The following is a 15,085-nucleotide window of genomic DNA, read 5'->3' as shown; positions in this document are numbered from 1 at the left end:
TATGAATATGTTTTCAAGAAAGATTCAATAGAATTTGCCAAATAATTAAACTAATTTGTAAGATACATATGTGCGTACATCCACTGAAGGATACCTAGTGTAAATCATTAAGCCAGAAGAATATATGCTTTATTAATTCCACTTTCAAATATTTATTATTCATAACCTCCTATAATCTATACCGACTGCTGCTACCTTGCTTCTAGGCACTATAATGATGATTTTCAATGGCTTTTTAAAGGTTTCAAATGTATTTTATTTCTTTAATTATGCTATATTTTAATGAGAAGCAGAGTGCTTAAACAACAAGTCGACTTGGGAACAATTTTGTATTACAGTAACTTGGATGGTTATTTATCATTCCACTCTTCTGGGGTGACTCTGCCAACAGGAGACAGGTTCCATTCTATTCCAATCTGTGTGGCTGTAAACACCCATGCAACAACACAGAAAGCGCTTCCACTGGCCAGCACAATATTACCATATTTGTCATGAAAATCTGGTGAGTGTTTTTCATGGCTTTGTCTAATTTGTTGAATGCTTCGAATCTTGAACCTTCTTAGTGCATTTCTGGTCAAGGGAAACATCATGAAGGTGTGATAGGACTGCAGCTGATTGCAGCTGCTGGTCTACTTCCTTGCAAAGAGACCTGGGAAAACAAAAGATGAGCAATGACATCTGATCTACATTCAGTTCCTCCCTCCGAATATTTTACTCCCACTACTCCTTACGGAGTGACCAGTCATGTAGCTTTGATAACATGATGTCTGGATTTGAGTCTCAGCTCTACTACAGATTAGCTGTATGAACCTGGGCAGTTACTCAACCTCTCATTGCTTTAATCTCTTCAATGGCAAATGGAGACAATAATGTCTAGCTCCAAAGGGTGCTGTGAGTGGAACAGCACTCTGGCTGGTCTTAAAGGTTAACCTGCTTCAGGTTAACACATTCCTTACCTGCCGACCTCAGGGTCCTTGATCTATAACATAACTAATTCACTTTCTTTGAGATTTGCAGACCACTGGCCTTAAGGAGTGAAGGAACAGAATTTTCCTAGGCCATAGAAAACAACAAGTCTGTCTGAAGCCGCCTAGGCCTTCTGATTAGCCCAGCAGTTCTTTAGCAAAATGTTTTTCTTTTTTAAATCACACATATGACTTTACCACCTCGCTTTGTGCATCTGTAGACTTTGACCTCCTTTGCAGAAAGAACAGAGTACTCTGGCACATCATGAAATAAGAATTGGACCCCCTTGCACAACACTCTCTCACCGAGATAACTTTTATAGCTGGCATCATCGAGTCTGCATGTAATCAAGAAATGTTGCAGGCCACTGCACTCCCTTTGCTGATTGACTACCCTAAACGTCTTTAAACACCCTCGGGCCAGGCAGAAACCCTTGAGTTGGCTTTTGGACAAGAGTCTACCTTCTCCTTAGGTTGCTGGCTTCCTGAATAAAGTTCAAATTCCTTTCCAAACAAAACTTGTCTCTTGAGTGGTGATCTTCCAGGTAATGGGCAGCTGAACTTCGGTTCGGTAACATGAATATTACATGTGATAATCCCTAACAACAACAAAAGTAAGCACACGGTGTTATCTTCTCTATTCTTCACAAACAGCTAATGACTTGCTCCCTAGAAAGACTCCAAACTAATCAGCATGACTGACAAAATGACAATTCACAACATGTCCCACTAGTCCAGTGATACCAAAACTCAGGTTTCAGTCAGAATTACAAGGCATTCACAGGGTATGTCATACCTCTTCCTCATGCTGCTCCTTTTCCTCCCCTTTTAACCCCCTTCCTCATCTCCCCCTTCTCTACCTGTAACTCCTGCCCTGCACAAGTCAAAAAATCATGAAATCAGATGAACATGTCATAATAGCCCTAATAATTTTACTTTTTAAACAGAGAGCTATATTGAACAAGAGATCTGGAAGCAGAAACGTGGAGTTCTGTCGATTTCTCTTCTTTGTGCAAGCTGTCAAACAGTGCTCCGTCTCTACCAATGACGTATGTTAACTGCGGTCCAAATGCAGGCAACACGGACACAAAAATGCCTGAGGTCAGTACTTGTAAACTTGTAACTGTTCACTGAGATTTGCCAAATCAAATGACTTGATTCCCAACTTAGAAAACAAGACCCTAAGGTTCTCTTTTATTTCCTACCAGATGGTAAAATGGTACTCTTCATGACTGTGATGAAGGGGACAAAAAGAGAACCAAATGCCTTTCTTCTGAGATCCCAAATACTCAGTTTTTTTTTTTTTTCTTTTCCTGTTAGTCACGAATCTCTCCACCAAAAGGCACTAAAGTTTTAATTTGAATTGAATTCAGAAAGTAGGCTGAAGGTGAAAAGGGTCAGGGTATGACAGGTGCAGCCTTAATTCAATACAAAAATACTTGTGCCACATAGGATGGCACAAAACCAGAGAATAATTGCGATAACGGATTTCTTGTAGGTCATTCATGTATTCCTGGTAGTTTATGACAAACTGATTTCATTATTCCTATCTTCAAGACATTAAGTTGAAACTCAGATACTTTGTCTCTAGTGACACTGATCACATCCCTTTGTAGTTTAATTCATCCTTTGGTTATTCCCATATCTGTGAAGCTTTTCTTTTCCATCTAGCCTGAATTTTCTTGTACTAGTAAGTATCCACTGTTAAGATTTCCTTTTAGGAACTCCTGTAGTTTGTAGTTGGCATTTCATACTGTAATAAACAAACTGCAGTCTTTCATTCCTTTTTTGTTTTTCCTTGTCAGCATCAGCGGCATCTGTCTCGGTTGCTTTCATATCTACGTTTATCTATTTTTGCTTAAAAAATGCATGTTAAGAGCTGCGAACCCATGGATTAGAAAAATTTTCCATATTGTTCAACTCTACATAACTTATTTTTATGATAAATTTCATGTTATCAAGAGTCCTAAGCCTATTACCAAAGAATTGAAGCTACAGGGTCTAATATCCATATGAAATCATAAAAAAAAAAAAAAGAAATTCAATAATGTAACGCAGGTAAAGAAAATACTTCTCAAAGTAGATGCTTTCTGATGAAAACAGACTACAAAGAGATGGAAGAAGACAGATTTCTCTAGGTATTAAGAACAAAGCAGAGGTTCTCTCATGCCTGTGGCAATAAAAGAAAAATACATTCTGAATAAATATAAATAGTTAAAGAGAATGAAGTATTCTATGAGGATAAAAAGGAAAAACTGATCGTGTCATCTATTTTATACAGCAATGCTGAAACTCAGTTTAGGAAAAATAACTAATACTAGACTTCAATCTAAGTGCAATAAGGCAGTATATATATTTGAAGCTTCAGTGGTAACAAAAATAATTTCAAATCACTAAAGGCCATAAAAAGAAGCAAAGCAGTAATATAGTAAGGAAACCAATGTTTAATGGATATATGCCTGTTTGCCAGACATTGTCACAGAATTTTGCACATTTGTAAAAACAGTGCTGCAATGGTGATATTTATCTCCATTTTATACATGAGAACAAACGAATTCAAGACATGAATTCAAGTCCTCTGATTCTAAATCTGGTACGTTTTTCAGCTATCATGTTTTCTTAAAGTATATCCAATTCTGAATATTGGAAACAAACAAAAAACCCCAATGTGGTTACTAGAGATGACCCTTTAATTGAAAATGGTTTGCTTCCCTTTACTATATTTACTGCGTGACTATCGGTGTGTCAGGATTTGGGCTGGGTGCCAGGGTACCATGTCTACTCTCAAGAAGCTTATAGGAGAGTGAGGGAATGAACAGTCACTGTCAAGGGAGAGACAGGCTAGAGATGAACACAGAATGTCCTCGGTCCACAGGAGGAGTTACATTTCAACCTGGAGTTCTAGAAATGGTTTTAGAGGAAATGACACCTGTAAAAAACAGGGGCGCCTGGGTGACTCAGTCAGGTAAGTGTCCAACTCTCGGTTTCAGGCTCAGGTCATGACCTCACCAGGTTTGTGAGATCAGGCCCCGCATCAGGCTGTGCGCGACAGCATGGAGCCTGCTGGGGATCTTCTCTGTCCCTATCTTTCTGCCCCTCCCCTGCTCTGGCACACTCTCTTGCTCTCTCGCTCTCAAAATAAATAAATAAACTTAAGAAAAAAGATATAAAAAACAAAGCTGGAGTGTGGGGTGTAGATACATTAGCAAAAGTAAAAGCAGAGAGGGGCGAAATAGTATGCAGACAGGGCAATCTGGTGAGCTCAGTAACACCAGGTAGTAAGTGAAGTAAATGCCCGCAGATGAGCCTGGAGGGCTGAGGAAAGAACAGCAGTACAATGAGGACTTTATATGCCCGGCTATGACATCTGGACTCAATTCTATAGATCAGTGTTTCTCACGGTTGAGAAAACAGTGTGCAAACTCACACTGTGAGTTAACTGTGAGTTAACAATGACAATTCTTAGTTCTGTGTTCTGTATTTTTACTTTCATAATTTAAAGAAATGTAAGACAATAGTATGAGACCTAGATGATGTGGCTTATCAATATTTTTGGTTCCTGTGTTTATCTTTGCTCTGCAAATTTGCTTGCACCGTTTACATTTGTTTATCCTGGGCTAATGTGAAAAGAATGGAGGCAGCTTTTATATTTAAGTATGTGTTCACACCAGGGAAAAAATGAAGAATTAGACAAAGCAAGCTATGCCACAGCTCACTATATGGTACGGTCATCTGAAAATAAAAGAACTATGGCCACAGCAAGCACCGCTACAGATTCTGGACAATATTAATTAATGGTCATACTGAAATAATATTGTAATTTTGAATTTTCTTTATTGTATGGTTTGGTTCATTCTTAATTTGAAAATATTTTGGTTTCATAGCTGTATTAAAGAGGACAAATTTGGTTTTATGTTTATACATGTATAAGTGATTTTAAAATAAAATAATTGAAGAGGGTACAAGTAATATGAAAGAATTTGTTTCCCCTTTAAAAAGATTCCATATGTAATCCAAGTTTGAGAAACATTCTCACAGGTGAGGAGAAACCACCTATAAGAGGGGGAAAATCTGGGGGAAGGGAAGCACTTTACAAAGATAACTGTGAGGTGGAGAATGGGAAAAGCGGCAGAAAAGGTAACAGGTTATTTCAAAGTTAAGTGTTTATTTCAATGGCTCATGAAAACGATGATGAGGATCTGAATTAAGTACTGATAACAGAGATGGAAAGAAACTAGAATTGAGAAATACTGGGAAAACAATCAGTCTGATGTGGAAAGTAAGTTATTCTAAGTAAACTGACTAAGTTCCTTCACTTAGCCTCTGGTTTAAGATTTTGGCCCCAAATTCTATTTCTGTTAAAAATCCGCAGACATTGACACTGTAGCTTGTAGCTGACCCCACAGAATTAGAGTGTGAGTGATCTAGGTACAGAATGCAGCAAGGTCAAATCAGACATACTTGAGGTACTCTAGGAACAGGGAGGTCGAGATACCTGAGTAGAAGGAGGGAGGCTCCTAAAAGGATTTACTGTATAGTTTTGAGGAAAAAATATCAACTTCATCCAGTCTAGGTGGAAGCATAACACAGACCAATAAATGTCCTGCTTAGTTTTGATATTAAGGTTTTCTATCTAACTTTAGGAAGAAAATGAGAAACTGTGTCCTATTTCTCAAATGTGCCTAAATATTACTAGTAAGTATCTCACAGAGAGATGGCGCTCAAGATGGGATTGAGTGAATACCAAGGTTTCCCAACCTGGGCACTATTGACATTTTGGGCCAAGTAATTCTTTCTTGTTGGGGAAGATACTCTTGCACTGCAGCGTGTTTAGTAGCATCCTTGCCTCTGTATACAACATACCGGTAAGTAGTATCTTCCTCCCCTCATTCGTGACACCACAAATATATCTCCTGACATTGACGAATGTCACTTAGAGAGTAAAATCGTCACCAGTTAAGAACCACTGTTGTGTTCAGAACAAAGTGTCTCCTATCACTTCTCCCATAATCTTCTAAATGGCACTGTTCTATTCAATACAGAAGCTTAAATTCTAAGAAAAAACATACTCCCATTCCCTGCCATGGCCTGCATAAAGGTTGCCTACCAACATTTTTTCTCAAACTAATCTCAATTTTTAAAATGTTGTGCAGTATACAACTTAGATGAATCACTTAGTCTATGTGGGCATCTGCTTGCTCGTCTATAAAATAAAAGAAAAAAGTGGGACTAATTTGGCTTTTCCCAAACCTGCCTAATACTAAGAGTCATCTGGAATCTTTGTTACAAAATGTACATGCCTAGACTAACAGAGCATACGGGGGAATAGCCGGAGAATCTATATTTTTTTAAGCAAGTTCTCAGAAGTCTTGTCATCAGACAAGTTTATGGAACACTGAATCAGATGATCTCTAAGGTCCTATCCAGCCCTAACACACTAGACCTTTCCAAAGAGAAAAACATTTTAGGAAGACCATTTATTCTTTTAGGCCACTGGAGGAGTAGAGTAGTAATTGAATCACCACCATGGTAATTTAAAAAGCAGCACCTGAGTGACCTCACTGATAGGGAGCCCTTGGGAATAAGTTAGTCAACAGAGACATTTGGCAGCATTTAAAAACATGAAAAATACTAGTAATGCTGTATAGTGAATGGTACTTTCAAAGCTGATGCTCCTAGACGACATTACTCAATTGTAACTCCTTCATTTCCACCTGCTTTTATTTTTACTCTTTTTTACAGCGTCAGAATATTGACACACGATAAGAAACGATAAAAAAGGCAATCTTCTTGAAATGAAAATGCACATAACCTGCGGTGCCTTCTGTTCATAGATGTATTTCTCAGAAGACTATGCTGCTCAGGGAAAGATTAAGGGTACACAGTGCAAAGCGTCTCCCATCACGACTCCTTAAGAAGTATGGAAGCCCTGCAAGCAGCGATGCTGCTGGTAGAAATGCCGAACAACGATTCTATTTCATATGTAATGGTATCATCTCCTGAGTCACTGAATTGATGGCCGGTACAACCATTTGCTTAAGGCTGTGTTTTATGTCACTTCATTAAGCCTAAAAAGTTACATAAATGGATGTTACCTGAACAAATAAAAAGGCGGATCACAGTACTGAGCGGTTATGTCAGGAGGGAAAAGTAACAGAGTGTACAACTTGTGAGTTCATGTCCTCAAATGGCAAATGTTGCCTGAAAAAGGAAGGGATATAAAGTATGTAGTCTCCTTCAAATTCTATTCACAGTCAAAATCTAAATAAACAGACCAATTCTATCCTATTTAGAATGCTAGAAGTATTCAATAAAGTCCATCCTGAGAATAGTCATAGTGCTCATTCAGACAGTTTCTTTCATGGACCTGATCCCATTAATGTGATTCACCCATTAAGTACCCAATATATATTTTTTTAATCACAAAGTGCTTTCAACTATACTCATCTCCACCCTTTCTGACAGCTATATGTAAGAGAATACACCAGTAACAGAGAGACTGAGGGCTTTTCTCCATGCCACACCTCGAGTCAGTGGCATGATTGTGCAATAATTCTTATTTTGTTTTCTATTAAACTTTGGTAGGCCCAGCAAATTTCCTCAAAGTGGATGTCCACGTGTCCATGTTAATTTTACATTTCAATCCATTTCAAAGACTAGAAATAGGGACCTTATTATTTTAGGTAATATAATTAAGTGTTAAAGGGCTTCTGTGGTTACTCTCAAAATATTTTATACTGGCATGCCTGGGTGGCTGAGTCGGTTAAGTGTCTGACTTCAGCTCAGGTCATGATCTTATGGTTGATTAATTCGAGCCCCACATCGGGTTCCATGCTAACAATGTGGAGCCTGCTTGGGATTCTCTCCCTCTCCTTCTTTTTCTGCCCCTTTCCTCTGCGCAGGCATGCTCTCTCTCTCTCAAACTAAATAAATAAATTAAAAAAAAGATTTTATATTAACTGCATTCCATAGTTCATAGACTGCTGTATAGTCAGGTCCTTCTAGAAGAGGCTATTTCAGTGGATACAGCAAGTCAAAACATCTGGATAAATGCACAGCATTTCTCCCACTTAATCTTGGAAAATACGAATATCATGGTTATAATAAATTCTAGAAACTTTGAAAATTTTGTACAGAAAATGATATGGAGTCACTGAGAGACATGAGGGGTGTGAGTTACATGGTCAGATTTGCAGTTTAGATATTACTCTGGTACAAGTATGGGGAAGGATTTACAGAAGAATACTGCAAATGTTCAATGAGTAATGATAAGGACTTGAACTTGGACAGTTCACGCAATTAAGGTCTCAGCATATGCCAGTCTCTTCTTTCTGTAGTCATATTTCTGTATCTAATCCTCAGCTTTGCAGAGCCAGAACACAATTCTTTGGCACAGGCACCTAATGATGACAGCCTCTGAGGAGCTATCTCATGCCACTGGAAATCTCAGAACTTGATGTATAGAGTGTGGGAATTAATTTTTTAACTTCAAAAGAAAAATATTCCATTCCAGTGACTGGAATACATCATTTATCTCTTAGCTTTACTAGCTTGACACTGATTTCAATCATAAAGTAACCTTATTATCAATATTTCCCAAAAGATGTGCCTATTTTACTAGTTCTGTTTGATGTTAGTAGGTGTTACTTTTAAAAAGAGCTTCAAAGTCATCTAAGTTTAGGAAATACACAGGTAATAAAGTGAAACTCTTTTTTTTCAAGTATTTTCTAAACCTGTATTGTGCTAACATACACGGCTATTCTCTGAGAGGAATGGCATGTGGGACTCTCCAAACTTAGCAGAACATGCCATGCTCCCCAACGCCCCCCCCCCCCCCCCCCCGCCCCGGAGCGTATCTCTGTATTAGTGTTTTTCAGAACACACTTCAGGGAGCGCCAACGAATGTCTCTGTGCTCTCAATGCTGTTACATCATTGTACTCATTTCCAATAGTTTCATAGTTCCAGAAGGAAATTTCACAACAAAATCACTTTTTAGTGGGGACTTTTAACATATGACTGAAGGAGTTTAGAGTGTGTGTTAAGCTCAGGGTGTCTTAACAACACTCATAGGAGTAATTAACGCTAGCCTTCATTATGTGATTCTAACTTCTGCAGTTTTAATATTTGTGCAGATATTTCCCTCCTCTCCACATCTACCTTTATTCATTAAATGCTCTATGAATAGAAAGATAGCATGATTCTACAGTGGCCATTAGAATTACATCAATAACCCCTCATCGCATCATCTGAAACTTCCATTTAAATATTGAAATGCAACTGTACAAGCCATCCCTGCATTTAATCTAAATATGTCACTGATAAATCTAAATATGTCACTGATAAAATTTTAAATTTTAACTTTTAGATATCAAAGACATTTGAAATCTGAAAGACGCATTTAACTGAATGCTTCCATTTTTCACGCAAACTGTCTTTGATTTCTAACCTGAAATCAGGCCAGTAAGGTTCTACTCCAGAGGTTAATTTTGATCAAATCCAAAATTCAGATTGGAACATTTAGTGCTGCAAAATAATCCTTTCTTCCATGTTTCTGAAATCTCCAGATTTTTTTATTTCCGATTTAGACTATCTCTGCCCTCCTAAACTCTGCTCAAATACATCTGTAAATAAAACCTTTATGAGTAAGGCTTTTGTTCTTGTCATCATCTGGGAAACTTATGAAGCATTTGCAGAGAAATTCCATTTGATGAGAAGAGCACTTCACAGCCCTGAAGTAGTAACTATGATAACCCTCCAAGTTGTTTTTCCAGGCCCATTCTCTCTTTTAGTATACTTTTTTTTTTTCTTTTCACTTTCATATAATTTTGAAAACTTTTAACAAGATGTTGTTCTTTTGTTCTTCTTTTGTTCTTCCATTTAGGCTCCATTATTTGGAAGTGAGAAAGACTTTGGCCAGAGGGGCTGACTCTAGTAAACTGATTTTTTTTCTTCTTTCTTGTAAATGCCTCAGAAGAAACAGTGAGACAGGATGCACTTTGCCAAACCTTGGGGCAGGGATTCTGCTTTAGTGAGCTGATATTTCATTTTAGTTTTTAAGTTCCTGAGGGAAGGACACTAAAAAAGAGGTTACCCATCTAAACACATGCAACAGAAATTCAGAACACAGATTCTTGTTTTGAAATTCTAAGACTTCCAAGTTAGAATTCTATTTTCAAAGAGGTTACTTTCAGCTTCTCTTTCATTAATCTAATGGAGTCTAAAATGTCACAGACTAAAAATGGCACTCTTAAATTAGTATAATTTAACCATTTGAATATTTGTTAATTGGAAAATAAGATTTCTACACAAACAGGCCATAATTTTGATTACGCAAGCCATTTATATGGCTTACAACCATTGCTGATGATGAAATTGTGGGTTTGTTTATATAATGTATTTTATCACATTTGTCAAATCCAAATCATAAGATCTAAAGACACAGACATCACTTTAAATTGTCCTTTAATGTCTTCAGTAATTGGTCACTGGACATTCATGACGATTATAAACATAGTTAAGGAAGAACGTGGGTAGAAATAAGAGTATGGGGGGCAGATAGTAAATACATAACTCTAACTATGCCTTTCTTAGACTTATATTCTATTTGAAAGAAAGGTGGCAAACCAAACTCATGTATGTGTTTTTCTAATGCAAGCTAATTCTGAGAAAAAGGCACAAAGATCTAAGTATAGAAATAGGTGAGGGACCTGAATCCTTTGCCCTCCTTAGAATAAGAACATTGACTGAGAATGGAAGATGGATGGCTTCCTAAAAGCAATAGAATGCTGTTAAAAGAGGAAGGTGGAATGCATACTAAAATGAGAGAGAGAAAAAAAGTCCACTATAATGGAAGAAAATTTTGATCAAATCAAAGGTCCATTGGGGGTAGAGGTAAAAACCCAGAGATTTATTCATTAAATGACAGGGACCAGGAATTAGCTTCTCTACAGTTTGTTCTATCTCCCAAATTTTGTTTCTGTGACAAAAGCTTCAAATAAATGTGCTGCACAGGCCCAGAGAAGTCAGTGTTATGGGCAATTACAACTGTGTGAGAATGGGCCCATACATACTCTTCTATTTATTTCTATAACTGAAAGTTGCCCTCTAAAGTTTTTTTGCATAATGAAAAGATCCTCTAGAAACCCTAAATAATACTGAGATTATTTTATTGCTTAAGCATGCTTACACTGAGCTCCTCTTATGTGACTACAGCCTGCTCAACACTGGAGTTACAAAAATGGATAAGAACGGCCCATTCTTTCAGGAATGCTCAGTTATTGGAAGAGACAGATAATCATAAGGTTTCAATATGAAAAGTGTTATAACAGATATGATCAGGATGCTATGTCATCAAAAATGAAAGGTACCTTTCTCATCCAGATTCATGAGGAGCTTCCTGGATTAATAATGGTGGATGAGTTAAGTTCTCAAATCCACTCAACCAGACACAAAGAATGGGAATGAAGACACTTACTAAGGCCTTTTCTCCAACTATCAATGCTAAAATTTAGTTTTCAAATACTTCTCCTTTGACGGAGACCTTCAAGTTAAAACATATGTAAATCAAGACAGTCTTCTTTAATGTCAAGCTCAAAACAGCAGCACATGTAACAGTGGCACATAAGCATCATATTGAAATAAAACTTCTGGCTTTTTGCCTATTCTATAATACATTTTCATCTTGATTGAACCTCATATTATAATCACCATAAAAACTTGCTTTTAATGTTACTAAGAAATAATAGCAGTAAGCTTGGAAGACTTCCTTAAAAATAAATGTAGGCAATTTATAAGACTGAGTAGACACAAAATAATCAGAGTTAAGATAGTTAGAATCTAATTTTGTTCAGAATTAATAATATCTGAGCAAAGGTGGAGCCATTTCCTCCATTTTCTTCTGAGTTCATGATGTTGCAGGATCCCCTATAACTTTATAATTTAAAGAGCCACAGAGAATAACTAAGAAAATTTTGGGATTAATATTGGGAAATGAATAGTAGCCATGCTTCATGAAGGACTGAACAGAAGCTAGGTTATGAAGGTACTCCTCTAAAATGCCACGTGTAATCTAACAGCCTGCAAATGGTAACTGTCAAAATACTGGCAAAGTCTAAAATACTGGTAAAACATACACCCAGCAGCTAGATAATGCCAGGAATTCCCCATATAAAACATTCATTTATTTGACTGAAAAAATAGCCCCATAACAACAACAACCACTTTAAGCCAAAACATCAGTTTATAATGTGTGAACTGTACTCAGTGTGAGAATATATGGAAGGATATTGCCCCAACATAAAGAGACCAAGGGAGGCTGGAAAGATGATGGAGTAACAGGACCTTGAGCTCACCCTGTCCCATGGATACAACAAGAAAACACTCACATCAAATTAGGTAGTTTAAATATTATTTCTGGTAAATAACCCGGAAAAACCACCTAAAGACTGGCAGAACAAACTCCACAAATAAAGGTAGAGAAGAGGCCACAATTAAGAGTGTAGGCAGGATGGAGATGCTGTGGGGAAAAAAATGGACCTCAGTGGTCCAGAGGAAGGAGGGAGCCACGAGTGTGGAGAAGGGCAAGAAAGAGACGGTCACACTGGGGATCCCAAAGACATATCCCCATAAAACATTTGGCTTTGAAAGTAAGAAAGACTGAATTTACGGAGTTCTTACAACCAGTGGGACCTAAAGCCTGGAATTTTAAAAATCAGTGGCTTTGTTCCGGGAGAGCCCCAAGGGCAATAGGAAGCTGAATCCCCACCCTTAAAGAAACAGCATGACAAAACAGCCCTGGGAGACACAGTATAGAAGCAGCAGTTTGAAAAATGTCCAGGGCATACTGGAGGGAAAGCTATTTACTCATCTCTGGGCCTGTCCTATAGAGGCAGGGATCACAGGAAGACCCCTTCAGGAACAAAGGAGCTGGCAGGAGCCATTTCTCTACCAGTCCCTCAGTAGAGAGCATAAACACACGCTGCCTGCTACAGCAACAGCAGACATTCATTACCTAATTTGCCCACACCAAGCCTGACCCCCCAGTTTTGGCAGATCTGCCCTTTCCAGTCATACGTGCCTCGGTCCTGGAGCTGCAGTCCCCCTCCCCAGAAGACCAGCACTGCATCTCTCAAGTAGCGTGCTTTGTGGGGTCTTAATGCCAGTAGCAGCAGGAGCAGCAGCAGTGGCAGGGCCCTGTGGAAGCCTGAGGCACACCTTGTCAAAACTACACACTACCCCCCAACCCTTCACTGCCCACATGCAGCTCCACCTGCAACTGCAGCTGCAGGTCTCATTTCACAAGCAGACCAATGCTGAACACCTTGTTAAAACTGCACGCCTCACTCCAGCCAGGGAACAAATACTACAAAGAAAGCCTCTGCACATGATTGGACTAAAGGAAAAAGTGGCCAGGACACAACAGCAGGGCACACAAAATACATTTAAGAGACACCTCCTGAAATGCCAGGTTCTGGGTAATAGGGGACATACTGCACTGCAGGGCACTGTGGGACCTCTTCTTCATAAGGCCATTGCTTTCAGGAACAGGAGACATACCTGACTTCCTAATACACAGAAACAGACACAGAGAGTTAGACAACCTGGGGAGACAGAGGAATGTGTCCTAAATGAAAGAACAGGACAAAACCATAGCAAGAGACCTAAGCAAAAAGGATATAAACGATATGCCTAATAGAGAATTTAAAGTACAGATCATAAATACACTCACTGGACTTGAGAAAAGAATGAAGGACATCAGTAAGACCCTTAATAAAGAGATAAAACAGAACCAGTCAGAGATGAAGAAAATAATAAATGAAATTAAAACTATACAAGATGGAATAAATAGCAGGCTACAGAAAGCAGAGGAATGAAACAGTGATGGACAAGTAATCAAGCTGAGTGGTGAGAGGAAACAAAATTATATAAAATGAGAATAGACATACAGAATTCAGTGACTCCATCAAGCATAATAACATTCGTATTATAAGGATCTCAGAAGAAAAAGAGAGAGAAAAGGCAGAAAATTTATTTGAAGAAATAACAGCTGAAACCTTCCCTAATCTGAGGAAGGAAACAGATACCAGATCCAGGAGGCATGGAGATCCCCCAACAATATCAACCCAATGAGGCCCAAGCCAAGACACGGTAATTAAAAGGCAGAAAGTAGTGATAAAGAGATAATTTTAAAAGCAAGAAGAGAAAAGAACACAGCTACATACAAGGAAAATCCTATAAAGCTATTAGTGGACTTTTCAGCAGGAACTTTGAAGACCAGAAGGGAGTGGCATGATATATCCAAAGTGCTAACAGAAAAAAATCTGGGGGCACCTGGGTAGCTCAGTCGGTTAAGTGTTCTACTTCAGCTCAGGTCATGATCTCGCAGTTCGTGAGTTCAAGCACTGTGTTGGGCTCTGTGTTGACAGCTCAGAGCCTGGAGTCTGCTTCAGAGAGCCTCTCTCTCTGCCCCTCCCCCACTCATGCTCTGTCTCTCTCTATATCAAAAATAAACATTAAAAAATTAAAAAAAAAAAATCTGCAGCCAAGAATACTCTATCCAGCAAGGCTATCATTCAGAATAGAAGAAGAGGTAGAGTTTCTCAGGCAACAAAAGCTAAAGAGGTTCATGACCACTAAACCAGCCTTACAAGAAATGTTTAAGGGGACTTTTTGAGTAGAAAGGAAAGACGACCATAAGTAAGAGTATGAAAAGTAGAAAACACAAATGCAGTAAAAATGAATATGTCTGTAAAAACCAGTCAAAGGAGCCACAAAACAAAAGGATGTAAATTATGACAGCATATACATAAAATGTGGAGACAGGAAGAATAAAGAATGGCTTCAAACTTAAGTGACGATCAACTTAATATAAACTGCTATATGCGGAAGATATTAAATGTAAACTTAATGGTTACCACAAATCAACAACCAGTAGTAGATATGCAAATAATAAAGGAGAAGCAATCCAAATGTATCACTAAAAAAAGCCTGCAAACCATGAAAGAGACCCAGAGAAGAAAGGATCAAAGAAAAATTACAAAACAACCACAAAAGAAGTAACAAAATGACAATACATAGATACCAAAATGGCTTTTAACATTTATGTGCAAAATGCTCCAAT

General features: G+C 38.2%; 1 protein-coding gene across 2 annotated transcripts in view; it reads right to left on the bottom strand.

Annotated features, from left to right (window-relative positions):
* Positions 1 to 249: 249 nt before the first annotated feature.
* COX7B2 (cytochrome c oxidase subunit 7B2) overlaps positions 250 to 15,085 on the bottom strand; it is a 103,341-nt gene continuing 88,505 nt past the window's right edge. The window contains exons 2-3 of one of the 2 annotated variants that reach the window (XM_086702933.1): positions 7,061 to 7,166; positions 250 to 649 (exon numbers count right to left, since the gene is read on the bottom strand). In XM_086702933.1, the coding sequence (XP_086559059.1) occupies positions 351 to 590 (240 nt within the window). In that variant the 5' untranslated portion in view covers positions 591 to 649; positions 7,061 to 7,166 and the 3' untranslated portion in view covers positions 250 to 350. The remainder of the gene's footprint in view (positions 650 to 7,060; positions 7,167 to 15,085) is intronic. The other variant, XM_025921966.2, reaches the window with a different exon arrangement.

Source organism: Puma concolor, chromosome B1 (genome assembly GCF_028749965.1).
Source record: "Puma concolor isolate L17-30 chromosome B1, mPumCon1.1.hap2, whole genome shotgun sequence".
Classification (NCBI taxonomy): Eukaryota; Metazoa; Chordata; class Mammalia; order Carnivora; family Felidae; genus Puma; species Puma concolor.
The sequence above is the reverse complement of the archived record's forward strand: the minus strand, read 5'-3'. Positions and strand labels throughout refer to the sequence as shown.